Source organism: Oryx dammah, unplaced genomic scaffold (assembly GCF_014754425.2).
Source record: "Oryx dammah isolate SB20612 unplaced genomic scaffold, SCBI_Odam_1.1 HiC_scaffold_22, whole genome shotgun sequence".
Lineage (NCBI taxonomy): Eukaryota > Metazoa > Chordata > Mammalia > Artiodactyla > Bovidae > Oryx > Oryx dammah.
Window position 1 is genome coordinate 20,988,460 of NW_024070206.1, and position 22,373 is coordinate 21,010,832.

The window sequence follows — 22,373 nt, forward strand, 5'->3', positions numbered from 1 at the left end:
TCATTAATACAAAACAAGAAAGAATTGAAGAAGTGATAATATTAAGTTTGAATCCACAGATTCGCTGACCAAGAAGACAGGTTTAGCAATGTCTGTCTTAGGATGATGGTTGTCATCCCATCATCCTAAATGAAGCATCCTCAGCTTTCATGTCCTGGGTGTTTCCTACTCTACAAACTAGAACGCAAGGTCATGTCAACATGAATGAGATGGACACCCTCTACAGAGCACAAAGAGCCTGAGGGGACAGAGCTGGGAACATCAACACAGCCTTGGGGGCCAGCCACCTCAGAGAACCATCAGTTTCAGTGGTAAACATGCAATCTCGTTATAGGTTCTGTTAGACTTGAACCTCAAAGGTAAGATATAGAGAAAGAACATGTTTTAATAAGCTGTGCTAGGATACAAGATACAAAGGAGCTGTGGTGGAAAGTTCCAGGGCACTCAGGTAGGCATCAGTAGGACGGCTGTGCCCTGAGGTGGCAGAGAGAGCCCAGCTCAGGGCCGGTCTCATGGCCAGAGGGTTCACCCTCAGATGCTTCTGTGAGAGCTGAGAGGCCGGGGCTGTGAAGAGGGCTTGGGATCCCTACAGATGCAGGGTGCTACTCCGGATACGGGAGAGAGAGAACCCTGTCCTCTGTCCTGATGACCGGCCCTGGACTGGGTCTGGGTCTGACAGGTTCAGATACCCATAGACAGGCCACGCCCACTGACATGACCTTGGGGCTTAGCAGGAAACCCCCAAGGGAGGCACTATCAGGGCCCCAGCACCCGGCTTCCTTCTCTGTAGGGAGTAAAACCCCAGATGGAGCAGGGGCCTCTGCACAAGGAAGACCGCGGGCCAGTTTGGTCGGGAGCAGTTTCCTCTGTGCTCTCAGCTCCAGAGTCTCCACTCAGACCTGGCCCTGCTGCGGGGACCATGAGCTGTGCCCCTGGTGGCCTTCCTCCCAGCCACCTTCTCAACAGAGACCCACGCTCTGCAAGTTGACGCCATACTCCCTCCAGCTCCTGGTCCTGCTGGCCTCTAGGGGCAGAAACTAAGACTTTAAGGTGTGTGACGGGCCTGAGAGTGGACAGCGCAGCAGCATGGTGTGTGCACTGACCACACTGTTAGTACTGGGGCCAGCACCACAATGCTGATGACACATCGTCTTTTCCGAACACTCTAGGAAAGGTCTATTATGACGCCTTCTGGACACTGCATGCAGGCATGCTAAGTCGCTTCCATCATGTCCAACTCTTGTGAGCCCATGGACCGTAGCCTGCCTGACTCCTCTGTCCATAGGATTCTCCAGGCAAGAATACTGGAATGGGTTGCCATGCCCTCCTCCAGGGGATCTTCCTAACCCATGGATCGAACCCGCATCTCTTACATCTCCTGCATTGACAGGCGGGTTCTTTACCACTAGCACCAGCTGGAACCCATTCGGGGCATTACACTGAGGAAACTGGGGTCACAAAGCCAGCAGCTTGCAGGCCACACAGCTCGTGGGGGCCTGTGTCAGCCTCCCATCTCCAGGGTCCTGCAGACCCTCCACAGCCCCCAGATCCTAGGGTTCGTGTCTGAGAAGGAGGGAGTGAAGCTCAATTGCTGAAGGCTTACTATAAAACTCAACAAAGCTCTCTCACTCACTAACTGGACGAGGACACAGCATCTTCTCTGCTGTGAGTTCTCAGGAGAAAACCGATGGCTCTAAGAATGCCATGAACACACACATTCGAAAGGATTTACAAAACGCTTCTGTTAAGGAGGAAGAGGAAAAAGTGATCCTGCAGCTATTCTTCAGTGATAGCTCAGAAAGGAGATTAAAACATGCTGCCAGTTTGAAATACATGTAGATTTCCGGCAAGAGTAAATAGCAACAAGATGGTGACTGTTTGGTGTCTCTAACTATTGGTTACAAAGAGCAGCTGAGGTTTACTGAGTGAGAGGCACCTCTGAGCTTGACTGCTGCGACCAGGGCAGCAGGTGGGAACAGTAAGACACACCTGGATGTACCCCAGGCTCTCCGAGTACCACCCACATGATCTTGAACAGCTTCCTGAACTTCTGGGCTGCTATTTATCAAGCACCAACTATGTGGTGTTGGAGAAGACTCTTGAGAGTCCCTTGGACTGCAAGGAGATCCAACCAGTCCATTCTGAAGGAGATCAACCCTGGGATTTCTTTGGAAGGAATGATGCTGAAGCTGAAACTCCAGTACTTTGGCCACCTCATGCGAAGAGTTGACTCATTGGAAAAGACTTTGATGTTGGGAGGGATTGGGGGCAGGAGGAGAAGGGGACGACAGAGGATGAGATGGCTGGATGGCATCACTGACACGATGGATCCAAGTCTGAGTGAACTCCAGGAGTGGACAGGGAGGCCTGGCGTGCTGTGATTTATGGGGTCGCAAAGAGTCGGACACGACTGAGCGGCTGAACTGAACTGAACTGAACTGAACTATGTGCCTGAGTCCTCTCACTTAATTTTCCTACCTTCCCCTCCCACCCCCAGCCCCATGAAGTACAAGTCATCATCATCACATTTCACATCTGCAATGCAAGTGAGTTCAGAGAGGTTACGTGACGCCCCTGAATTTACGCCAACACGAGGTTATGTGACACCCTTGAGTTTATGCCAACACAAGGTTACACGACACCCCTGAATTTACGCCAGCACCAAGTAGGAGCTGTGAACCAAGGTTGTGAGATTCTAAAGTCCGGTAACTGCCTCTTATCATTTTGACACTTTCTTCCTGCTAAATTAAAAAAAAAACAAACAAACAAACAACTGGTGCCTGTGTTCCCTACTTTCCTTTTTAAAAGAAAATATTTATAAGGAGCCCCCAGTAGAACATAGTTAAATAAACCAATAGATCAAATCCAGAAACAGTGTGACTTTGGGAGCTATTAGAGTCACCACGTAGAGTCCTGGTTAGAAAAGAACTGACAAAGATCAACTTATGGACTTCCCAGGCAGTCTAGTGGTTAAGACTTTGCTTTCCAGTGCAGGCGGTGAGGGTTCCATCACTGGTCAGGGAGCTAAGATTCCCCATGCTGTGCAGCCAGAAAGCCAGAATTTAAAATAGAAGCAATATTGTAACAGATTCAATAAAGACTTTAAAAATATTCCACATCAAAAACAAATCTTAAAAATAAGATCAATTTATATTTTACCACTGAACAACAACAAGGAGCTCATTCAGTTACCATCTAGAAAACCAAAGTACACTAGCTAATTAATTAGGAGGGCATTTCCAGACCAGTTGGGTACATGTGTGTCCTGTTTCACGTGTACTGAAGCATGTGCTAGAGCAGAAGAGTCTCAGCACCTGATTATTATTTGTACGACTACATGTTAAGTACACATAGTCTAAACAGTCACAAAGACATGGCTACACAGGACTGTCTCAATACAGTTTCAGAAAATGTGATTTTGAAACAGGACTTTGAATAAAGCATTCAGACTTGAGACATTTTTCACATGCAACTGACCCTTAAATATAGTGGAAAAAATTCCATCTCAAGTGTAAACAAGTTTAGTAAGGGAATTACAGTTAATGTCAACTTACCTCCACTCACATATTGCAGACATCTATTTTTTTTTTTTAACTTTATTTTACTTTACAATACTGTATTGGTTTTGCCATACATTGACATGAATCCACCATGGGTATACATGAGTTCCCAATCCTGAACCCCCCTCCTACCTCCCGCCCCATATCATCTCTCTGGATCATCCCCATGCACCAGTCCCAAGCATCTAGAAAGTGGACTTTCATCAGATTTTTCTCCCTTATCTTTTTGGTTTCATGGTGTTTTGGGATACTCTTCCTACAGTATTGAATTTTTTTTCTTGGTAGTTACACTGTTTTTTAAATACAATAGAAAAGTGCTAAATATTTAATGACATAAGCTGCATTTGCAAAATGTTGTCTAGCCGCTAAATCATGTCTGACAAAAGATTGCGACCCCCCTAGACTGTATGCCTCTAGGCTCCTCTGTCCGTGGGATTTCCCGGGCAAGAATACTAGAGTGGGTTGTCATTTCCTTCTCCAGGGCATCTTTCTGACCCGGAGATCAAGCCCATGTCTCCTGCATTGGCAGGTAGGTTCTTTACCACTGAGCCACCTGGGAAGCCCACATTTGCAAAATGCACATCTGTTAAAATGTTTTATGGAAAGGAGAGTGAGGTATTGTGCTACAGAATGAAAACAGTCATATTTACCTATAACAGGTGTTCATGCTGTGGGAGAGCTAACATTTGCTATTTTGACCAAGACTGTGTATCTCTTTAATGATTTCCATTTTGTCAAAACTTCTGTAATTTCTATTTACCACAATGACTAAGACAGAAATATTACTGTAATTGATATAAATGTTCTCAAATTTCTAAAAGATCTATAGCAATTTTAGAAACAATAGTAAATATAATTAATCAGGATAAAAACTGATGGTGTTTATATACTAAATTCTGTCAAAGATGTTATTGAGATAAATTATTCCTTATGAAAAAATGTTGAACATGCAGGCATTTTCATTTATACAAATATATTTAATTATACAGGAATGAAAATGATAAAAACTAAGTATCTTCTACTCAACTTACATTAATTTTGAGTGTGTTGTCATGTGACTCTACAAGAGATTTTTTTATTTCATAGATATTCATCTTAACACCCTTTCTTAACATTTGCTGCATCAAAATACTGCACCCTCAAAAGAACTGGGAACAGGAAAATACTAAGAAATTGTTTTGCCTAAAGAATAAAATAAATAAAAATACATGTGAAGGTTTTGTAAAGGGCATTAAGGAAAGTAGGTTTGTTTTCTAGGCCAGGCTCCAGTATATAAATATTCACAAACAGGTAACAACTAGTTTAATTTGTGATAGGTTATGGTGGCTCAGAGGTTAAAGCGTCTGCCTGGAATGTGGGAGACCTGGGTTCGATCCCTGGGTCGGGAAGATCCCCTGGAGAAGGAAATGGCAACTCACTCCAGTACTCTTGCCTGGAGAATCCCATGGAGGGAGGAGCCTGATAGGCTACAGTCCATGGGGTTGCAAAGAGTCGGACACGACTGAGCGACTTCACTCACTCACTCACAAAACATTATAGCTAAATAAAGCTGAAGGTCATCTCAGTGTTCATTCATTATGACTTGGGTGTCAAAGGATTCCATGAGTTAGTATGAGCTGAGCAGATTTTGGGCTTCCCTGGTAATTCAGCTGGTAAAGAATCTGCCTGCAATGCGGGTGACCTGGATTCGATCCCTGGTTGGGAATATCCCCTGGAGAAGGGAATGGCTACCCATTCCAGTATTCTGGCCTGGAGAATTCCATAGACTGTATAGTCCATAGGGTTGCAAAGAGAACAGATTTTACAGGTTCTGTTCCAGGCCTACCTTCAGTAACTAATTTTTAGAGAAGGCTGGCCCTTCAGAAGCCCACACGATCTTAGTTAAGACAATAATTGGCAACATCTTCAAGGGAAATTTGCTGTTTCCCCCTCCCAAGAGCTCAGGCCCACGTGGCCCAGCACACTGACCCACCTAGACGGTCACTACTGACTCTTCCCCGGCAGCACAGACTTCCGCCTATATTCCCAGAAGTACTGATGCATTTGCTTCACCCACATGTTTTCCTTGGCTCAGGCTGTCTTTATGACCAATGACATAAGCTCATGTTGGTGACTGAGTCTAGCCTGGGGAGGAGTGGGGCTCCCAGTTTGATGAGCACAGGCTTGAACCAGCAAACATGACCAACACTACAATGAAAGCCAGCTCTTTCTTTCCTGCTCATTCTCTCTTATTTCATCTTTCTGCTGCTCCCCTTTATCTGAGTACCTACTGTATGACAACAGGAAGCATGTGGCTGAAAGATGAACCTTCACCAGCCAACATTCCAAGGAGACTTGAATCCACTGCACAAAGTGAGCTTTGGAGGAGTGACCGGGTATGTTTATAGCATGAGATACATAAGGAGCCCTCACTGCCCTCGTAGGATGCCAGCTGGGTAGTTGTGTCATCATCAGCTGCCACGTAATAGAAAGCCTGAGAGTTTGGGAATGGGTGGGACTTCAGATTATGGTTGAGTGCAGTTTGTTCAAGTTATAGGTGAATAAACTAAGGGGCAAAGAAGTTCAGAATCTCAGAGTTGGTTAAAATACAGATCCAGGAGTTCCAAATCTAAACTCCTGTCTGCTAACCAAATCCTGTAGCTTGTTTATCAGTAACTCTCCAGCCACTTACCTGTGATTACTATCATGTTTTACCTGGTCTGTTAAAAACACATTTAAAATTCTAGGCTTCAATTTGGAGGGAAAACCCTGAACAATCAGAAGTTTTTGGAATTTCTATTAACTAGGACAGTCTGAACCATATGATTGTTCAGGTCAAAATCTTACAAGTTTCTGACAAATTTGCCTTACAAGGCAGCATATTCTATATTTCAGAAAGAGCAAATACCAAGGTGGCACGTGCTGTGAAAATAACCCTTTTAAGGCTATCATCTAGTAAATAATCATGCAAATTTGATAGGAGTTATTGGAATTTAGTCTAAAGTTGTATCAAGGCCATATGTTACCATCGGCAATTTCTTCAAATGCATAATTTATAACATAACCTCTGTGTCTGCCTGAGAGTCCAAGGTAGAATAATAAATTAATCCAGCAGAAGCAGACCCTTGGAGGATGAATTAACATTTAGCTAAGGTCATGAGGGCAACTGGATTGGTGGTTTCAGGCAATTCCTCATGGAGAACTTGCCAGATGACACAAAAATCCAACACGTTCCCATGACTAAAAATCAACTCTCCAAAATGCTTAGTTTGAATATCTAGGCATGCAAAGGCCTAGGGCTGCTTAGAATTTATACTGGATCATATTTCAAAAAAAAAATAGTACAAACTACCAGTACCAAAGATAAGCTTTCTATATAAACATCGAGGTGGGAGAGAAAAAGAGCATCCAGGAGAAAGTGGATGAAGGGTGATGAAGAAGTAAAAGAGGAAGAAAAAGACAGAGATGTAAGGGAGAAAGAAATAGAGACTGACGGCTAGAGATGCAGAAAAGATAAAGAAAAGGAAGCCAGGGATAAGCAAAGTGAAGAGGCTCCCAGCTACAAGGTAAAGAAGTTCTGGGGATGGGATGACTACAGCTCGTGACTGTAGTTAATATCACTATACTATTAAGTAAGTAAGTAAGTGTTAATCGCTCCGTTGGGTCCGACTGTTTGCAGCCCCATGGACTGTAGCCCACCAGTATCCTCTGTCCATAGGATTTCCCAGGCAAGAATACTGGTCTGGGTTTCAGTTCCCTTCTCCAGGGGAATCTTTCCTGAACCAAGAATCAAACTTGGGCTTCCAGCATTGCAGGCAGATTCTTTACCATCTGAGCGTCTATATATATACAACACTACGGTGCTATATATTTAAAAGCTGCTAAGAGAGCAGATCACAAAAGTTCTCAACACAAGAAAGAATATTTTAAAAATGGAGTGAAATTAAATGATGTGTGACCAACGAGAAAGGAAGAAAAGGTGGATGACAAGAGGGAGGAGGAGCTGAAATGATGGGGACCAGCTAGGCTTGTATGAGCCAGGACAGAGCCTCGTCCTGAGGCCTCACCGGACCAGTAAACAAAATACAAAAGAAGAAGCAAGGAAAGCTGTATATGTATGCCTATACATTCGGATATTAGCTCACCACTTAAATATCCTTGTGATATATCCAAGGTTTGACCTTCACCTTCAACCCCCTTCTGACAGTTACCCTGAGCACCCACATTCGAGCCCTAGCTTCAGCTGGGCACACGTGGATGGATGACTCCAACTCACTGGATGCCAGCACACCCCACCTGCCCAGGGGACGTGTCCACTCCATGGCACAGGAAGACTGGACATAAAAGTGCAGAGCTGAGCTCCCCTCTTCATGCCCCACATGTCCTAGCTCATATACACCCCATGACTGGGGTAGTGGGGACACCCCCACCCACAGCCTCACCAACAACAGGTTCTTTGTGTTACTTCGACTCCCCAGATCGACCTACAAGTGGCTGCAACCTCCTGATGTTTCTAAAGTTGCTGGTCTTCCTGCCTTGAGCCTTTTTCTCTCCTCGCTGGGTTCAACCTTAACACTGAGTGATCTTTCTAATAGAAAAAGCACATCCCATTACTACCTGCTTAAAGGCCACCAGTGGACTTAACAACCAGGTCTAGCTCCTTAGGCAACCAGACAAGACCTCCTTGACTTGGCTCTGTCAGCCTCTCGATCTGCACTTCTTGTCATCTATAACCTTGCTCACACTCTATCATTGTTTTAAATTTTTCTTTAAATTGAAGTTGGTTGATTTACAATGTTGTGTTAATGTCTGCTGTATAGCAATGCGATGGTTCTTTACATGTGTATATATATATATGTATATATTCAATATATTCTTTTTCATGTTCTTTTCCATTATGGTTTATCACAGGATATTGAATATAGTTTCCTGTGCTATACAGTAGGATATAATTGTTTATAACTAATTTTAAACTACATAAAAAATGGATTATTTATCTTACTGCTTTCTGCCATCTATCTTTTATGTTGATCATTTTTACATAAACTGAACACTGTATTATTAAGCAAGTTCTCATTTCCACAAGACAAAACAGATTGTGTATTTTTCATGTATTGGAGGCGACGATTGCTTTCTGCAGCCATACGTGTTTTTCTCCTCCCTTGACCACCCCTGGCTAGAAGGGGCAAGCTTACTATACCCAACATGTTACCGTCCTTGTCCTTATGTGTCCACGCCCTGAGTCACTGTCTGTCTGATCCTGAGAGTCCCTCTCTCGTGGCACATTGTGCTGTTTAATTCCCTGACATGGTGCCTGCACATAACGTAGGGCCAAGAAACTCCGTCATTGTCATTATCTTCCTTATCATGAGGAGAAGTCTCTTTTCTTGTATTCCTCAAGATCTATTCTGTTGGTAATAAGTATTAATACTGAACATTTCCTGGTGAACAAGTGATTTTACTGATTCTGCTGAGCTTTAAGTACCAACTGGTGGGTAGACACCTGATCCTTAACGCTGACCTGGCACAAGAAGCTCTTCACAGTCACACAAAATCACAGCTGCGGACTCCAAATGTTTTCCCATAACCTTGACTGCTACATGATGCAAAATACGAACCACCAGAGCCACAGGTGTGGCTCGGTCATCCAAGACAACGGACTAACAGAACACTTTCATGCACGAGAAGCCTCTTGGCCAACAGTGGGCCAGAAGCACCTGCACGGCAACAGCCAGGGGCTCACCTTTTCTTCATCACCAGCACGACCCCGAGAAATATGATCACGAACAGCAGGATGCCAGCAATGACCCCCGCAATCTTGACTGTGTGGTCTGTTTGCTTCTCGGGTTCTGGGACTGGTTTTGGAGTGGCGGCTCCTGCAGGACGGGGGAAGACAAGAAAAGAGACACGGTGGGTAAGGGAGAATAAAAACGTTAGCTTTTTAAATTTTTGCCACCTTTAACAGAGTCATAAGACTTATCGGAGCCAGCAGACAGACAGGCTTTGATTTTTTTCAGCAGCATTCACAGGCGCTGAAAGGGGTGTAATTGTTCTCATTGTTCTTCCATATTTCACTAAACCCCAACACAAGTTGGAAAGCACACCCACGCCTGACCCTTTTATGAGAGACTCTTCTCAAACAGTTTTAAAAATATTTTTATTATCTCTATGGGCTCCCTGATCTTTCTCCCTTTTTAAAAACTTCCTAACAACACAATAGATATCCTCAGCCTTTATCCAAATTTGATTTGCTGGAACATTTCTCCCAATTATTTTTCATAAATGAAGCAGTAATTCCATAACATATTAGCCCAAACACCTGGAGAGGGGAGATAAGCTCACTTACTGTGCATTTTACCAGCAATTGTTTTTTTTAACACAATAGAGATATTACTAACCCCCCCCCCGCCGCCGCCGACACCCCCGCCTTTGAAAAGCTAAATCTAGGTCACATCTGGTAGGCAAAGACTCCTTCTAAGCAATTTATTCACAAAGTGGGAAGCAACCGACAATCACACTACTGTCGCGCACATTTGGTAACTGTTTAAATGAGATAACCAGGGCCTGCCAGGGGCTACCGTCTTAGCTCTCCCATTTCCCAAACACTGTCCATCCTGTTTACAGTGTAATGCTATGGAATGTCAAATCTGTGTCTGATGAAATATCCATTACCTCTGCTAAATGAGCTCGGGATGAAAAATATTAGGATTCTAATGTTCTATTCACTAAACAGAATCCACTTTCTAAGGGCTTCTCCCTTTTTCATCAGAACACGACCGCCCTCGGCATCTGAGCCATCACGTCCCTCTCCCTACTGATATAGCTCATTGGGAAAGTGGAGATTTTATGTTCAAATCTCCCATTTTCTTCTTGTTGGTAAAAATGAAATCAGCACTGACTCTTGGTACCAGCCCTTTCTACCCTTCCACTGGGTTTTGCATTTATGGTTCATCTGATTCTTGAAAAACTTAACCATCATTGTGTCCTATGCGCTCCACATGGGGCTTGGTCTGAGTCACAGCAGGGAAGTCAGGGGTCAGACTAAAAACTTGCCATCTGTTTCCACCGGGAATGTATAAACGCTTCTTTAAAAAGTTATTCATATTAAGATTTTATATGAGACTCTGGACCTTGAACATGGCTGTGGCCATCAGATAGATGGAACTGGTCAAGATCAGAGAAGGACAAGGCAGGAGACACCACAGCCTGAGGTTCCACCCACGTGTCCTTTCCAATCGACAGGAGCAAGGAGAGTAGTCGTGATGCAAAAACCACACCTTATTAATACAAGCCCTTCTGGATAGAATGACTCTTTACAGGACATTTTTATTTCTGACCACTTCAGGGAGATGTCCTGCTATTCTGTTTGAAAGAATGTCCCTCGAACAGGTGTCAGATGAACCTTGAAGATATCACTGTTAACATTTTTTATTGTAATTACATCTGAAGTATACACCCTGATAATGGAACACATAGCCAAGTGGTAGATTTGGAGGACAGTACTTCTTTAACTAAACTGTTAAGAAAAAATTTAAGTTAAAATGTGTCTGTTTTAAAAAATGAGTAATAGGCCAAAACAGCCATCCACAAAAAAATAACATAGCTCAAATTTACAAAACTGACAAAAAGCCCAATGGTTTTCAATTTTGATTTTTTAAATATAATTTGAAAACTTAAAAAAAAAAACTATTTGGTTTTATTCTTCCAAATGCTGGCACACTGGGAGCCACTCCATTTATCTCACTAGAGATAGATTATAAGTCCTCCAGGTATACTTTCTCCAATCCAAGTACTAACCAGGCCAGACCCTGCTTTGCTTCTGAGATCAGATGAGATAGGGTGTGTTCAGGGTGGTATCGGAGAAGGCAATGGCACCCCACTCCAGTACTCTTGCCTGGAAAATCCCATGGATGGAGGAGCCTGGTGGGCTGCAGTCCATGGGGTTGCTAAGAGTCGGACACGACTGAGCGACTTCATTTTCACTTTTCACTTTCATGCATTGGAGAAGGAAATGGCAACCCACTCCAGTGTTCTTGCCTGGAGAATCCCAGGGATGGGGGAGCCTGGTGGGCTGCCATCTATAGCGTCGCACAGAGTCGGACACGACTGAAGCGACTTAGCTGCAGCAGCAGCAGCAGCAGCAGGGTGGTATGGTGGTGGTGGTAGACGACTTTCTAAACAAATGATTCTCTAAGTTTTTTGCAGCTAAATTTTGCCAATAAATACTCAGGGAATAAATTATTTAGAAAAACTGGATATGGCTTAAAAATTTAAATATAAACAATTACAAGGATTGTAAACACTCCATGAGAAGAGCTGGTCGTATTGATGGTCTCATGTCTACTTCTGTTAACTAAACAACTAGTCTCATTGTACTTTAGCCTCTTCTCTAAGCTCTGTGAGAACTGGGGTGTGACTCTGCCCATCCTGGGGTCAGGGAGAGATATCAGCCCAGCGATGCCTCATTTCCTGTAGCAAACAGGAGAGTGTACTGCTGTGCAGCCAGCAAAGCTCAGCATCGTTGTTCCTTAGCACTTATTCAACTTGTTTCATGTTGAAGGCCAAGAAAATGCAATGTTCAGCCTCCACAGGACACAGGGGCAAGGTGATCACAGCAGGAATCGTGCAAAATGGCGGAGCAACTCAAAAAGGGAGAGGAGGGCTGCCCTGCAGGTTTCCCCACACAGTCACTGGCTTACTACCTGGGTGAAGGGGCTGAGTGAGGAGTCTGGGTTTACAACTACTCTGGAGAAGCACAACATAAACACAAACTGGGCTGAAATAAATCATGACCCCAGGACAAACTCACAGAAGTGTGTCATTAACTGCAGGTGCCCTCGGGGACACACCATCCCTGCCTTCTCCGTGCTCTGCCCTCCATCCTGCCTGAAATGGACCTCCTTCTGTCCCTCCCCCTCAGGACGTGCTTCTCTCCCATTTGTCCCTTTGGAAACCTGGGGCTGTGACCTGTCAGTCAGCCACAGTCAGGATAATCTGTGACAGAATGTGGTTGCAGTTGGTAGCTTTTTTCTTTTCCCCCTGGGGCTTCCCTGGTAGCTCAGTTGGTAAAGAATCCACCTGTAATGCAGGAGACCCCGGTTCGATTCCTGGGTCAGGAAGATCTGCTGGAGAAGGGATAGGCTACCCACTCTGATATTCTTGGGCTTCCCTTGTGGCTCAGCTGGTAAAGAATCTGCCTACAACATGGGAGACCTGGGTTCAATCCCTCGGTTGGGAAGAGCCTCTGAAGAATGGTAAAGGCTACCCACTCCAGTATTCTGGCCTGGAGAATTCCATGGACTAAATAGTCCATGGGGTCACAAAGAGTCAGATGGGACTGAGCTACTTCACTCACTTCTTTCCCCCTTACCCAAATCTACGAATGTAACAGTGTAACTTACAAACTGGTTGGCAAGAGGTTTTTTTTTAAACAATATTTTTCCCTTGTCTTGTTATTTTCATGCCAGGCTTCTAATGTTACAACCTTTCATTCCTTTTTTTTCTTGGTATAAATTCGAATTCTTCATGGAAAGGCATTTTTTTTTCTCTTCTACTGTGCATTCCACTTAGAGGTTACTGCACGTGTCCGCACATGTAGCTCCTTTTGAAGAGAATAAATTCAAATGTATGCATCTAAAAGTGTGTATTATGTGGGCTTGGACATAGTCACTAAAATGATAAATATGCTAAATATTTCAGGGGGAAGGAGGGTGAATATCACCTCCATGGATGTGCAGGCTGCTGACTCCTAGTGACAGCGCCAGGTGTAATGTTCTAATGACCAAGAAGAGCTTTTCCAAAAAAAAAAGATGGTGTTCCAGTGAACCTGCGCTATTTAAGGTTTTGGATATAACATCCAACGTGAAAAAAATCTCAAAAGAAAAGGAGTGATTATCCACGGCAGTGGTTGGTTGGTTTTCAACTTGGCAGGAACCAGTCTGTCTTGGCCCAGTGTTGGATGCTAAATTCAGTAACAGAAGCTCGCCAGGTTGAGAACTCAATGTACTCAGCCATTGGCTCTAGGGTCTGGGCCCAGTTCTGACCACTACACAGACCATACAAACTTCCCCTGGAGGCCCACGATGCCAGCCCAGCAGGATATGAAGTAGGTGTTGGGCATAAAGTGGAGAAATCTAGACTTGGGGCAAACATTTGGGAGTTGCCAGGTGATATTTAAAGCCATGAGACTGCAGGAGAGTGCTTGGGAGGTGAACTGAGAGGGTGGGTCTTAAGGAGGGCCAGTAATGGGGACAAAAAGGAGCTGCTGATCTAGGGAGGAAGGAGGGGGAGGAGGAAGTCAGTGTGATACCGAGCCAGAGAGGAGTGTGGGGATCCAGGGAAACTGCTCTTTTTTAATATGGGAGAAATGAGGGCATTTTGAATGGTGATGCTTCTGGACCCCTGGAGGGGAAAAAGTTGATGAGGCAGGAGGGAAAGGAGATGCCTGTTGGAGTAATGATCTTGATGGGACAGGAAAGGATAGGCCTGGAGAGGGTCGTACAGAGAGGTAAGGGGATGAGGGCCTAGGGAAGACGGGGGAGCTGGACATCAGGGCTTTATGAGAAAAAGGGCCTCGTGAGATGAATCCTGGTGATCTCAAAGCAGGTGGCGACGGAGATATGAGGGTTACGGTGGAGCTGGGAGTTTATCCAGGAGCACAGAGCAGGCCCCCTCCTCCCTCCTCATGACTAGAAGAAGAAAGAGATGGGAAGAGGAGGAGAAAAGGCAGAGGGTGACAAGGCTCCAAGTTCCATCCTAAGTGATCCTTGAGCCATCAGAAGTGGGAGCGTCCCTGGGACAGACACAGAACGGATGCTTGCTTGACCCATCCCTGGGATGCACCCAAGCCTGGTTTTCAGTCTCAAATAAACAGCTCCTATTGTGCTTCAGGTCCCATAACGAGGCCCTGCAGGACACTCAAGATGAATAAGACAAGTGACAGTTCACCTTTCTCTGCCAGATACAAGAGGCTGAGAGAGGGACCATGTCTGAGCTTCAAAACCCAACTGGAGGAGAGAAGGACAATCCATGTGGAGAGCAGTGAAGGCTACTGCCTCCTTGGGCGAGGGACCTCCAGTGTCTGGCCCAAGGGGGTGACTGGAACTACAAAGAGGCAGGGGCTCACAAAAGGTGCCCATTGGCCACACACAGGTCCTCTAGCCTTAGAGCCGGGCACTGGATGCCAGCACTGCTCAGGGAAGAACCTGGCCTGCTTCCTGGGGGCAAAACTGGAGTTTGGGTTCAATGCCTGCACTGAATTAAAACAGCAAAATACTTCATTCTCACAATGTGCAAGACCTAATACCAAAATTCCACTCTGGTATTTGTGGCTGGGGGAGAGATAAAAGAGTCAGGAACAGCAATCCTGGGAAGGTGCTGAAAAGAGAATCAGGAGGTTGAGAAACCTTATGAGAAAAAATGAAATGGAAACATGTGAGGATATTGTTTCTCAGAGTGTGTTTCAAAGAGCACTGGTCCTCAAAGATGTTCTAAAATGCCCATCGAGGAAGCCTCAGCCACTCTGGACTAGCATTCTATGACTTTATGGAAAACAGAATCTATTTCAATTAATTTTCATAGTATTTTTTTCACCTTTTGCAGAGATCTTTTCTTTTTCTTAAAAATAGCAACACCCAGTTTTAAAGATTATTGTAGTTCATTCAAGTCTTATTGCTCAGAAAATTAGAATTCCTTGTCATCTGTGTTTGGTTTTTCTGGCTGTACCTTGATATTATTATATATAATCACGAAATACCTCCAAGATTTTTCATTTAAATTACACATCACTGTTTCTCTTTCTGGGAATGCAAAGTCAATCAGCACCCCTGGGATAATCTCTGTTCACATTTTATGTATTGTTTGTAACCTGATTATGCTTTTGAATTTATAACTCTTCCCCTGTACCTAATTTCCACTGCAGGGCGCACAGAGCATGTACAACGTACAAGTAATAATCAGAAACATAATTTTTCATATAAAACTGAGACGCTGGATTGTTTGATATATACTGTCTCTAAAAAATTAATCTACTTTTTTATTTTTGTTCTAATTTCATGACAGTTACTGCTCTCATTGATTGATGGGCCTACATCCTGTGGGTAAGATGATCTATCAAATCCTGATCACTTATTCTCTGGGCACTAGAAGTTTCCAGAGAATTATGAGTGCCATTATGGGTCTGATGAAATGGCTTTATTTCTTCCATTTGCATTTCTCAAATCATGGTCAAGTAATAAAATGAGTGAACTGCTTGTCAATAAGATGGTATCAGCTGTGTTCACCTTTCATACAAACTGAATAATCAATAAAGGGAATGTGAATGGGTGGTTTTGAGGATACTATCAGTTCAGAGTGTATATTTCCAACTCCTTGTTTGAAACTAAACTTTGAAGGCATTAAAACAAAACTCTATCTTGGGTTGAAGGATAGTCACCTAACACCAGGTCAGTTTACCTCCCTACCCAATCTCTAAAAATTAAAAACACACTGTATTTTCTCCATCTCTCTTCCCACTGCGACAGACCTGGTTTATTTCTTTTCTGTATTTTGTACTTGTCTCCTAGGCAGACATCCCATCTAGCCTCTTGCACACCGATTTTCCTAAAGAACAGGCCTAATCAGCTCACTCTTTCATTTAAAAAACAAGACAAAACCCCAAAAGCCTCCAAATGCTTATTTCAAAAGGCAGCTGGGCCTCCCATTAGCTGACTCCCAACTCTTTTCCAAACTTTATGCCTCTTCTCTTTTGACTTTCCTCCATCCACCTGTGCTCCAAACAGAGATGCCCAGTACTCTCCTCCCTCTCTAGCTCCACAGCCAACATCTCCCTTCTCAGGACCTTTGCTGCTGCTCTGTGGACCCACCTCCTCTCATACATCACAGATTCATAGAAGGCCTTTGAAGGCCTACTTGTCTTTCAGAGGCCAGTGAGCCCAGCACTGTCCCTGTGGCTCTGCAGGACGTATTCTCTCTCCTACTGAACTTGCTAAAGCACCTCCTTGTCACCCCTCTTGACTATTTCAAATGCAAGTTCCATTATTTTGGTAAGTCCTTTATATTACATCTTAACATAAATTCCTTGGGACAAAGCTGGTTTTAGTTTTTAGTCTTCACATGACCTCGCCCAGCATCTTATGATGTGTCTGAAGTTCATGCTGAATCAAAGCTCTGTCACAATAAATCTCACTTTAATTTTTGTCTTTCTCATTTGCACTCTTTTCATAGCCAGCCTATTCTTTCTCCATTTGCACTAGAATTCCCAGACATAGGGCGATGGGTATAAAAGGAAAGAAAACAGAGGAAAAACTAGAAGTGTAAAGACAAGTCCTATTTTGTGGTCTTTCCTCTGCCTATTCTCAGCATTTATTGAGGGCTTACTAAGACAAATGGGGTCTGTGGCTGCCTTTAGATGACCTTCCGTGGCCATTAAGACAATACCTCGAGAAAGACAGACCATCTGGGCCTGGGCTCCAGGGACGGTGCCTGAGACAGCCAGGCACAGGAGGTGTTCCTCAGGAGGCTGATGACAGATAAAAGTCTTTGCCAGTAAATTTACTGACCAAACTTTCATCAATGATAAAATGAGATTACTAGAAAGAAAGAGCATGAAAATAAATACTAGTGGCAAAATGTTATATTTCCAGTACCAAAGCAGTGAAATATATATCCATCAATGACGAGAAAGTTAACTGGGTACATATCAGGGAGACAGGAAATGAGTATCTGTCAACAATAAAGTGTTATGAGCTCAATATTTGTAATGATTAAGTAGCTGTAGACCATTTTTCATGATCACATGTCGAATTTGTTTTAGAAGTCTTTAAAGGAGCCAAAGTTTATGCTGGAGAGTAATTACAATGGTCTGGGACTTTTAAGAAAGCGAAAAAGGAGAAATTTCTAAGATAATGCTACTATGATTAAAATTATTGTAAGTTTATTTAATAAAATGTTTATATCATTCCTATGACCTTACTTTAGAAGCATTTTCTAACTTCTTTGTTACTCAGAGAAGAAATAAGGTAGAAATCTGAAAATTCCCTTTTTTTAAGACTTTAAACTGGCCAAAAAACACACATAACTCACTCGGATGTAGTGTGTGCATGCACATATTTGTATGTAAGTATACACCAATATCTAAAGAAATTATTCAAGGCATATAAGAAGTACCCACCAAACTGACAATATCACATGCTTTTTATCATGTTTCCTATGAAGTTAGACACAATCTTGAGAAAAAAAACCAACAAAAACCACCACAAGGACAGTACATATGCAAAAATTCCAGACAAAAACTGGTATGCTAATATGTGTTTTGACCAAGAACTCTAACTTGAGTAAACTGTTATAATTAATAATAGGCCACAATTAATAACTACATCATTAGCAATACCAATAATACATTATACAGATTAAACTGAACATCAATTACAGTGCTAGGGTGATGTATGGCTTGGATGTTTACTGGAGGAAATGGGAAAACTCATCAGAGATCCTGACAGATGTGTTGAACACATGTCATTTATTAACTCCCAGGCAGGTGCCAGGCTGATTTTCAAAGATGTTTCTCAGAGATAGTCGCTCACTCTTCAAAATGAAAACAACATGTGGAAGAAAACTTATGTGGCTTCACCTTCCCTTGCCGACTGCTCCATATTTTTCCAACTTCATAGCAAGTGTCTGAACAAGGTACCCAATGAGATCATCTATCATCCCTCTAGATAGAGTTCTGCTAAAGTGCATCGTCTCGAGCTCCCTTGAGAACCAGCGTAACCGAAGGACGAGCGCAAAGAGAGGTGTTCACATCGACACCAAGGACAGTGAGAAGGGGCGATGGAGCCCCAATGGCCAGGACGACAAAGGGGAGCCTGGCGCTTTATTCCGTGCACTGGGCCACAGGGAGGTGCAGAATAGGTTAGACACTGCTCTGGGCTATTACAGCTTCAAATAAAGCAGCTGTCTTTGAAAATGTGGTGATTTTTTTTTCCCCATCACTAGCATCATCACCACGGTCACCACTAGCAAGAGAATATAGCTTATATTCTGATGCACCTATATCTCAAAGGCAGGCAAGTGGGAAACACCACCCGTGGGGGAACTCATCACGGGTCTCGACATATAAGAAAATAATCAGATTCCTCCCACACTCTGGGGCTCCTGGAGACCCCAGCAGCCACATGATATTCTTGTAAATAATACCCTACCTAGCATCAAGAAAGCCATTCATTTTCTGGGAAGTTCAATTTTGCATTCAAGCTTGGGAAGAGCAGTGGCCTGGATTAATTACCATGGGCTTCTGAAAGTCCTAGGAGGCATAAACAAGCCTTTATCAGGACAACAGTGAGTAACAAAGTCATGACAGAAAGTTACGAGCAATTGCCAATTCCTCTGCCTTGGCCCTGACTCAGCTGGTGAAAGGCCCTTTATATATGCCATGGGGGTAATTCTCCCACTGCCCCCACTGGGGTTAAGAAGCAGTATTCTCCATGTTTTATAGACATGGAAGCTGAGACTTGGAATTTACGAGATTTGCCCAAGAAGTCTGAACTCACAACCTTGTAACTCAAGTAGATAGTTTCTGAGTTAGGTGCGTGGGATCCATACTGTCCCTGAGAACTTCCCTACTGAATCCAGGACAGAGACTCTGAGGCCCAGATTCCTGTCTGATGTGTTTGAAAACGGCCCTAGGAAGAGTGCCAAGTGGTTCAGAAGATGACCTGGAGTCTAAACTCTAGGGCTTTCCCTGCTCCCTCCAAGCTGGTCAAAGGGAAGCCGTGACTCTTACAATGATCCACCATTTGTCCCCAAGAGTCAGGCGGGCAAGTACAAGCAGGAGTCTTATCTAAGTGGTCGATCATTGGCTTAAAATTTCTTTGAAGTCTGTTGCTTGATTTTTTTGAATATAGCATGTAAACGTTGCCTGTTCCTCCATGATATAGTGATGTTTAATACAAACAATGTTTTAAATGATTTACCATCAAGGAAAGCGGTACCTCCCACCCCCAAACCCAGTACTGCCCCTTCTGGGGGCTTCTCCAGTGGCTCAGCAGTAAAGAATCTTCCTGCCAGTGCAGGAGATGTGAGTCCAATCCCTGGGTTGGGAAGATCCCCTGGAGAAGGAAATAGCAACCCACTCCAATATTCTTGCCTGGGAAATCCCATGGAAAGAGGAGCCTGGCGAGTTACAGTTCAGGGGGTCGCAAAGATTCAGACACCACCGAAGCAACTTAGCATGCATGCACACATGTGGTCCCTAAGCTAGAAAAGAAAGCCAAACCCAAGATTCTCGTACATGAAAATAATGACAATCCTAAAAGCAGTGCATGTGTGTGCCTGTCTGTTGCAGAGGTGGTGGTTAACAGGCTAGAATTTTAGGAGTCAGTCTTTTTATAGACTCCAGGTCTCCCTGTCAGCCCTCTGGAGATGCTGATATTGAACAAGTTTTCATACTGATATCATCAAAAGGGTAAATAAGATGAGTGAGGCACTTGGATTGAAAGGACTGAGCTTTTTCAATTTTCTGGACTTTCCCTTGATTATTAATACAAGGTCAGCAGAGTATTTAAAACAATAATTCTCTCTCCAGAAAAGAGTTTTGTGTCTCTGAGCTCTATCTACCCTTTAAGTTTTCTGGATTTGCTGCCTCAACATCTGGCTCTGTTAAGACATTGGGGGAAATTCTGACTTCTTTTCCATTCTGACTCAATATATTGGATCACACCCATAAATACTTTAAAAAACCTCTCACAAATACTAAGCATTTTACAGTATTCTGAAAAAGCTTATTTATAAGAGAGACTAGTCCAAAGTCAACCAAAAAGCACAGCAGTAAGACATGGCCCTTTGCCTGCAAATTCTCAATGGAATTCACTGGTTTCTTAGACGTGAAGCTGTTGGAGTTCATCTTGATGCCTTCTGTGTAAATTGTGGTATGTTTTTCTAAGGCAAGTGAAGGGCTAAAAATGAAAGTAGCACAATTGGTATCTATCAACAAGAGTCAATGAACAATTATGATGTTGTCTAGTTCCATGCTAGCCATTGAGGTAAAAGGAAAGACCTGGTAAAACAGCTATTGTCATTCAGCCTTAATAAACATTTTAAAAATATCCGAAGGGAAACTGGGTGTGGGGTATATAGGAACTTTTTATTATCTTCGCAATAATCCTGTAAACCTAAAACCATTCTTAAAAAAAGTTTATTTAAAAAATAAATTAAAATATCCAGGCCTTTTCCATGTTTACTAACAACAAATATGAACCAATATAATTTTACTATAAAATAGATACTATATATTCCTTACAGGAAAGGCAAGAATAATTTAACTCATTTACATAAAATCTTTCATGCAAAATCTCTATTTTTTAAAACTACAAGCATTGTTTTCTCCCCAGTACTTTGCATCTTTTACCAAAATCTTCATTTATTTTAAGCTCAAACCTTTACCTTCAGCATTCATTTTGGATATGCATAATGCATGAGATTAATAACAAAATTAAAAGGTAGATTTCCTAAAATATAAATTCCAATTTATGCTTTTCGAGTCAGGAAGCTCTGTGCCTTAAGCAAATAAAAGGCACTTAAATGCATTGCTTTAGTTTCCTTTATCACACTGCTGATGGAAAGAGAAAACACAAAAGGATACTGAAAAATTAAATTGGTTTCTTGCTTTGAAAATCTTTTACATAGAAATTCCAAAGTTTATGTAGTAAAAATGGAAAAAGCAACATTATTTTAGTGCAATATATATCCTTTAAATTATATTATTTTTGAAACCAAATGGTTGACATTTGACTCAGTATTTCCTTACAAAAATGACAAGGAAAGAGGAACAGAATCTCCCATGGTAGTCCTGTATCCTCTCACCATTTTCTTGTAACTATACCATTTTATAGATGAAACTGCCACAGCGAAATGACAAATATAACACATAAAAGAACAAAAAAGGGCAATAAATCACCAGTGACACTACAGCCTATTAAAATGCATTCAGCTGGTGTTGCAGGAAGAATAAAAATCTCCCTTCACTTTACATTCTTCTGTCTGAAAAGGAAAGTTTAGAATTCTCAAGCAACACTTCTAAGAGATGCTGAAATTCTAACCAAATTTCTCACATTAACTGTTCACATTGGTCTCCAAAACATACAGCACTCATACCCTGGTCACTGTTTACTATGAAATGCCCACGATGGGGCATGTGAACTGCTAATCCTCCATACTGAAATGATACAGAATTTGAATAAAGCCAGGACACCTCACTAGCTGGAAAACGGTAGGTCTTATTCAGCCACTATTTCCAATTATCAGCTTAATGAAGAGTTTGGCATTTTAATTCATAAGGAAGTCTAATGGAGGCATTTTCTTTGCTTAATTTTCTCCCAAAATTCCCTCGAAAGGTCAAGTCGAAGCTCCTGAGACTGAAAATGTCTCTGGAATCATATGATACTACATTTTAGAGCACAACTGAGTATAAGTGTATGTTAACTTAGGTCATGATGCACTTATTGTATTACAAAGAGCCCAAGATACTGGTGCATTCATTGAAGTGGGATAATTACTGGACTGCTTATGTCAATCTTAACAATGATGGTAAATATAACTAAAGAGTTCACGTTACACTTCCTTAAATTCCCATCTCTTAACACAGAGCTGGTTACACATCAAGCTTTCCAAGGAGGTGAGAGGCTCTTCAATGTGATGGAAGAATAAGAGGACCTCCTCTCCTAAAGCATCAATGGTAGATGTTCAGCCCTACAGCCAAGGGCTTCAGAGACTGAAACGCTGTGACTTACCTCTATCAGAATTAAATAAAAGTGCTGGATGGGAGTCTGGGCATTGGAG

At 42.8% G+C, this 22,373-nt stretch overlaps 1 protein-coding gene across 6 annotated transcripts in view; it reads right to left on the reverse strand.

The window, feature by feature from the left end:
• Nucleotides 1-22,373, reverse strand: part of PTPRM (protein tyrosine phosphatase receptor type M) — a 660,655-nt gene that overhangs the window by 202,588 nt on the left and 435,694 nt on the right. For all 6 annotated transcript variants that reach the window (XM_040264647.1, XM_040264643.1, XM_040264646.1 and 3 more), the window contains exon 14: nucleotides 9,283-9,415. In XM_040264647.1, coding sequence (XP_040120581.1) covers nucleotides 9,283-9,415 — 133 coding nt within the window. The remainder of the gene's footprint in view (nucleotides 1-9,282; nucleotides 9,416-22,373) is intronic.